Here is a 7233-nt window from a genome sequence, read left to right as displayed (position 1 = left end):
CAATCTTTCGATCTAGATATACTTAAAAGTATGTATTCTAAGTATTATTGATTGAGTAGCCTATATTAAATACTTTCTTTTACTGTCTTATATGCTTACATTGTTTGAAAACAGATATGCTCTGAATTCTGAGTGAATTTTTCTGAAGTCCACTGGTAGTAAACTATAATGATGTCAAGTTCACTTAAAGAAAACTTACTTGCAGTACTATTAAACTAATAGTTTAATGAGATCATAAAAGTATTTAACTACCTATAAGTTCACTTAGTTACAGTGCAAATCAAAAATTGTGTAAAAGTTTACCACTTAATGTATTGGCTATTAGAGTTATATGCATATATTGAAAGTGAACTTGAGTACCCTACACTTAAGTGGCTTTTTTATTAGTATTAGTGTTAATATTAATATTATATTAGCCTATCTGCAAGCACAGTTTATGATTTGAGTGCACATTCAATACAATTAAGCACAATTAAAGGAGGTCTTTTATGTGATTAATGTTAAAGACTGATTTTAAGTAAACTTTTTTTTTTCCCCTGAAAATGAATGAATCGCGTGTTCCATGTCTGACCACCCTTACAAAAAAGAAGTTTATTCAAGTGTACTATCGCTTTATTTGTATGTACATCTCATACATATACGTAAAATTAAGTACATTAAAAAATGTTGGGTTAAAAACAACCCAAGTTAGTTTGAAAATGGACAAACTCGGTGGTTGGGTTAAATGTTTGAGCATTGGGCAGTCAACATTGTTTAAAAATGACTACATGTCTGGCTTAAAATTAACCCAAAATAGGTTGGATATTAAAAATCAGACACATAATTACTAGAGGCAACAATAATTATCAAAAGGTGGACATTTATTAATAAGCAATTTAATAAAAGTTCATTGTTAAATTATTATTCATTAAACTGATTAATAAATGTTCATTTATTAAACATATTATTAAATGTTAAAAAAAAAAACATATTTTGGGTTCATTTTAAGCAAGCAATACAGTAATTTTTAAACAATATTAGAGTTAAATAAAACTACCCAGCATACAAACATTTAACCCAACTGTTGGGTTTGTCCAACATTTTTTAGAGCGTATACTTGAAAGAAAAATCTAAGTATATTTAGCATACTTGTACTCAATCTTTTGATTAAGCCTATTAAATACTTTCTTTTACATACTGTCTTATGAACTTACATTACAAATATATTTTCTAAACAAATACTGATTTATAAAGAAAACAGATATGCAGTGTGAATTTGTGTAGAAGTGCACTAAACTATAATGTTAAGTTCACTTATAGAAAACTTGAATTCTTGCAGGATAAAACTAGTAGTTTAATGTAGTATACGTCAAAGTGTAAACTATGAAAGTATTTAACTAGTAAAATACCTATAAGTTCACTTGTTACGGTACAAACAAAAAACTGTGTACTCAATAAAAAATGTGTAGCCTACTCAAAGTTTACACTTTAGGCTACTAAAAAGTATTCTTTTATACACTAAAAAGGGGGCCAATTTAGTCCCAAGTAGTATTGAAATAGTATACTTACTACATAAAGTTTACTTAAAAATATACAGTACTTGAGCTTTAAGCATATAGGCCTACCTAATAAAACCAACTTAAAGTAGGTCAATGGTTTGGCCAATCGTTTTGCTGAGGCTACATTCTGTTCTATTCTATAGAAAAGTATATATGTAAAATTACAGTTCTTTTGAGGTTTTACACGCTGCAAAATGCATGAAAAAGTTTTTTTTATAAACTAAATCCATTGCCCCTATTGTGTTGTTGCATGGTATTTTTGGTTTATACAGACACATACTGTCCAGTCCCATGAGGTTTAATGGCATTCATGTCACTAAATGCTTTTTGGTTTACATTTCATCCCGCTTATCAACTAAATCAAGCGTTTACTAAACAAGCCGATACAGTTTCGTTCTGTTTCAATGTGTTGTAGAATATTTCCATCTGCTGGACAAAGTTCGGCATTACAGAAAATGACAAAACCCACGAGACTTTCACTGTTCATTTACAATCATTGAGATACTATTATAGTTTTTATTTTATTAGGCTTTTTTCTTTTTTTTTTTAGTTTTTGTTAAATGTCTATAGTTTGTACTCTTTAATTTTAGTTAACATTTATTTTATTTCAAGTAACAAAAATGTTTTAATGAAAATTGACAATTACCTGGATATTGCAGTTGGTCAGAGATTTGACAACATTCAGAGTGACCTGGTTTAACAGCTAACTAACTGTAACATCATGCATATTCAAAAATACTGTAATAAACTGTGACATTTGAAATCATGTCCTTTTTCCACACAAACACAGCAGATAAGCAGACTATAAGAAAGCAAACATGTTCTAACCTTGAACACTTTATAAGAATCTCCAATAGGTATTAAAACAAGCCAGTGAGGTTTACCCATAATCACACTTTCATAATGACTAATTCAAAGTCCAGAGCAGTTCCACCTTTTATTGGGTCATACCGTTTCCACATTGCACCATGTAGTTTTCCAAGTTAACCATGCCGTAAAAATGTTCTGCCAGTTAACCTAAAACTAATTCGAGTGTTATTCAAGTGAAAAAGGACATGATTTATTACTGGAAAACCTGACTACACTGGGTTACATCAGTGGAAGTTATCTGAAGGGTTAAAAGGACGCAGCTACCAACATTTACATCATTAAAAATGACCAAAGTCTCAGAGATTGTGAAAAGTCAATCTTTTAATTTAAATACAATTTAAGCTGTAACATAAAAGCCGATTAAACAGAGGTCTTACAGAACAGTACTTTGTGCATTTATATATTTAGTCATATATTTTTCAATGTCATGAAACAAGACTGAAGACGTGTCAAAACAATATGGAGAACCAAACCTACATGGACCCAAAAATATCTGGAAGAGCCCAAATAAGTCTGGGGCCACCGTTTATTGGACTACCTGTCTAATATACGCTGGTTCTTACAAATCTTTTATCACTTACATTAAAACAATTGTCATAAAGTATGTCTTTAACATGTAAAAACAGAAAGAAAAAACATATACTGGTAAAAAAACAGAGTGGCTCTGTTGTCGTAATATTAAACTAGTCATCGCCTCCACGGATTTTAAAAGCCAATGGGTTACAATAGAAAATATAGCGATCTGCTTACTCGTAATAAAAATCTATTGTGTCTCTACTCATAAGTTCCCAATGTAAAACATTCCCCATATCTGTCCTCGTTGTCTGACGAAAGCCACAAAACCATTTTACCACAAAAATATATGTTATAGCATCATATGATACGACAATATTCAGCATGTCTATCTTTGGTTTTCTATTCATTCAAAGACTTAGTGGTACATAAAGCAACATAGTATCAAATCTAGAGATTGCACATCTATAACCATTGAAAGGGATAACAATCTACACGGAGTAAAAAACATAAAGATATCTATTATACATGCTGTATCAAGAAGCAATCTGAAGGAAGGGCTTTTAGCACTTAGTAATATTCCTGGACTATTGAACAGTTTTATGCAGCATAGACAACAGCAAAAACAAGAGTGGGCCTGAAGTCGGTGCAGTTCTGTGATTGTGAAGGAAGTCGCCTTCCCGCTGTACAATCTGCATCTGTCTGGTGGTTTGTAGCACATTCTGGGAAATCACCGCTCACCCCACTGGATCTTTGAAATGCGTTTCTTGTCATAGTAAATACCGCACGGTATACGTGAACCTGATTTCGCTTTGCAGTACTGAAAGCTCTTGAGAATCGACAGGGCCAACAAATCAACAAATCTACGAGTCTGAAATAAGTGCTGGAGGGTTTAATACGTGGGCATCTCTGAAGAGAAAAATGGCTGCGTTCTCCTTCGTCTTGGCTGAAAGAGAGACGGTGAAGGGAAGGAAAATGAGAGGGAAAAACAGTGAGGGGGCCTGGTTAGATGGAGGAAGAGGATCTGCCCACCAGCAGTCGTCTCTTCAGTGCCGTGGGCCACGCGATCGCAGCGGCCATCTTTAGGGCTCAGGATCGCAGCTCCCTCAGAGTGAGGTGTAGTTCTGTTAGGGAGGCATTACAATACAGGTTAATGTATAGATTTCACATTATTGATATTATAAATAATATACTCACACTCTCAAAGGTTTGGGGTTGGAACATTTCAAAAAATGCTGGGTTGAAAATGGACAAACCCAGCGAGAAATGTTTGCCCAACCTGCTGGGTAGTTTCATTTAACCCAACTATTGTTTAATAATTACTCTATTGCTTGCTGGAAATGAACATTTATTAATAAGTTTATTCAATAATAAATAATAAACATTTATTAAATAGCTTATTAATAAATGTTCACTTTTTGATTATTATTGTTTCCTTCCCTTTAGTAATTATGTGTCTGATTTTTAATTTCCAACCTATTTTGGGTTCATTTTAAGTCAATTAGTCATTTTTAAACAATAGCTGGATTAAATAAAACTGGCCAGCATGTTGGGCAAATATTTGACCCAACCACTGGGTTCATCCATTTTCAACCCAGCATTTTTTTAGAGTGTAAAATGTGATGTTTTTGAAATACTGTGAAAATTTATTTTCTATTGGAATATATTGTAAAATCATTCTAAGTTGATTTACTGCTCAAGAAAATGTTATTATCATCAATGTTGAAAACAGTTTTGCTGCTTAATACACTGCAAAAAAACTTTTATTTAGTATTTTTGTCTTGTTTCCAGTCCAAATATCTAAAAATTATGATATTAAGATTTTTTTTCTTGTTTTCTGGGAAAAAAAAACAACAAAACGAAACGAGTTTTTGCTTAAAACAAGCAAAATTATCTGCCAATGGGGCAAGAAAAATCATCTTGCTTCTGTTTGAATTCTTATTCCTGTCCCAAACAGAAACAAGCTTATTTTTCTTGCCCCATTGGCAGATAATTTAGCTTGTTTTAAGCAAAAACTCCCTTCATTTTGATTCCCCCCACCCAGAAAACAAGAAAAAATCTCTTATGTCATTTTACTTATTGATTTAAGAATCTTTAGATATTTGGACTGGAACACAAGACAAAAATACTAAGTAAGAAAAGCAATTTTTAATGTCACATTTGATCAGTTTTATGCATCCTCTCTGAATTACGCATGTTTTCTAACCTGCTGCTGGCCGTTAGGGGTCTCTTTCCTTCTTCACCTTCACATCACCTGCCAGGATTGTGGAGATCTCGCCTTGCATGAAGGCCCACGGCACGTTGGAGCCCACGAGGGGGCACTTCTCCCCGCTGGGACAGTACACCTCACTTCCCGAGCCCTGTCTGCGGATGAAGTCTCGGGTGCAAGGGAAGCAGAACTTGTGCCCGGGCACAGATGGACACTGGACGAAGTGTGTGTCCTCCAGGCGCTCGTGGCAGATGGTGCAGCAGAGAGGGGCGCCGCCGCCTCCGGCTCCTCCTGAGCCTTCGGCTCCCATAACGGCGCCCTGGTCAGAGAGGGGCACGGTGACGGTCGTGGTCGGCCCTCCCGAGCTACTGCCAGCCGACGGTTCTCCGTTGCGCGAGGCCAGCCGCCGCTGACCGCCGGGCGAAGGACTGGTGCTGTTCTGACGGCCCGCGTTCGCCGAGTGGCTTCCGCTGCCGCCGGGAGCATCTTTCGGGGTGGCGGTGCCGACGTTGTCCGCCACGCTCATGAGCGCAGTGATGGGCGAAGGGTCGCTACTGTGGGCCTCCGGAGGCTGTCCTGCGCTGGCTAGCGAGGTGGCGGGCATATGGCCGGGAATGCCAGGGTAGACGCCCAGGGACCAGTGCTGGCGCATTTCCTCTGAGGTCATCCTCTCGGCGCCTTCCGGCTCGGGCGAGGCTTTGCGTCTGCGTACCCTGGGCTGCGTGGGACGGCCGATGTGGCAGAGCGCGGTGGGCAACATGGAGCAGCTGGCATCCAGGTACGGCTGTGGGAGGGCATCCGGGGCCGGCGCGTCTTTGAACGCTCGCACTGCGTCGCTGAGAAGCTCCGACAGGAGACGCCAGTCGCCGGTGCCGTGCCTTTTCTCGTACTCGACGTATTTGAAGCCCGAGTTGATGACCTTGCCAGTGTCTTTCTGAGAGTCGTGGAACATCTGTTTAACTAGCGCCAACACGCTGGAGAACACGTTACCAGACCCGCACGGGTACTCGACGAAGACCTTCAGCTCACACTCAACCATCAGCTTGGCGTCGAAGGCGAACACCCTCCCCACCAGGCCGTGGTCCTTCTTAAAGCGGACATTGAACGGGGTGCAGCCAGAGAGGGTGTGCAGGGCCTCGCGCATGTGTTTGGGCCGTCCCGCCCAGTCGTCGGCGCGGTTCCTTACGCTTTCAGAGAGCTCGGTGAGCGCTTCAGCGTTCCTCTGCTTCTCCTTGAGCTCCTTTTCAAACTCAGGGCTCATGAAAGAAGCCACACCCACGTTCATCCCCATGCCCAGGGCCTGTCTTTTACTGATCTCGTTCAGCATGGGAGCAGAAATGGTCAACGGGGCGCCTCCGGCTCGGGCATTCAGACCAGGCATGGCGGTCAGCAGACCATGAGGGGCTCCGACAAGCCCCTGCGCCATTAAATTGGGTGGCACAGCCCCCACCAAAGTCCTCCTGGCAGTAGGACTCTGCCTACTCACCTCAGGCGGACCTCCATCTTCCAGTCTGGGCAGCCCGTTGGGCAGCCTGCTGGACCCATACTCTCCCCTTCCCCGCTCATATCGCTCGGAGGGCGGTCTGCCGGCCTCCATAGGACCCTCCTTACCAGCGGGACCGTGTTTACCGCCGGGCTGCGGACCCGGAGATCTGCCGTCCTGCATCACGTGTGTTCGCTTGAGCTGCCGCGCCGTGTCTATGAGCAACTCTATTCGGTCCGCGCCCTCGTAGTTCACACAGCCTCTGCACACGGCCTCGCTGAAGTCCCAAATCATGGCCCAAGGCATCTTTGGCAGGTCGCAAAGGTAGCACCATTGCCGCCTGGAAGATGCCTGCGAGGAAGAGGACATATTTGATAGGCCCTCGCGATCTTGCGTTCTCAAATCCACCCTGAATCTCTTTCACAGTCAACCTCCGAGCGCTTGCGATCGACTATTTCCTCGTTACGGACCACTATATACAACTCCGTCGGATTTTGTGTCATTCAGAATCGAGGTGTTTGATGTTTCTGCCAAGTCGTCTGGGCCGCAGAGTTTCTCCTGGAAGACGTTCCGAAAGTTACGCAACTCTGAGCCGTTGGATTGTGGGAAGTGTAGTTTTC

At 40.8% G+C, this 7233-nt stretch overlaps 1 protein-coding gene across 1 annotated transcript; it reads right to left on the bottom strand.

Moving 5' to 3' along the window:
* Positions 1–2534: 2534 nt before the first annotated feature.
* On the bottom strand, positions 2535–7218 carry irf2bp1 (interferon regulatory factor 2 binding protein 1). The gene is made up of 2 exons (XM_067389644.1): positions 5128–7218; positions 2535–4045 (listed from the first exon to the last, which is right to left on the bottom strand). The coding sequence occupies exon 1, from the start codon at positions 6980–6982 to the stop codon at positions 5141–5143; it is 1842 nt and encodes a 613-aa protein (XP_067245745.1). The 5' UTR covers positions 6983–7218; the 3' UTR covers positions 2535–4045; positions 5128–5140.
* Positions 7219–7233: the final 15 nt, after the last annotated feature.

Source organism: Chanodichthys erythropterus, chromosome 7 (assembly GCF_024489055.1).
Source record: "Chanodichthys erythropterus isolate Z2021 chromosome 7, ASM2448905v1, whole genome shotgun sequence".
In the NCBI taxonomy this organism is placed as follows: Eukaryota; Metazoa; Chordata; class Actinopteri; order Cypriniformes; family Xenocyprididae; genus Chanodichthys; species Chanodichthys erythropterus.
The sequence above is the reverse complement of the archived record's forward strand: the minus strand, read 5'-3'. Positions and strand labels throughout refer to the sequence as shown.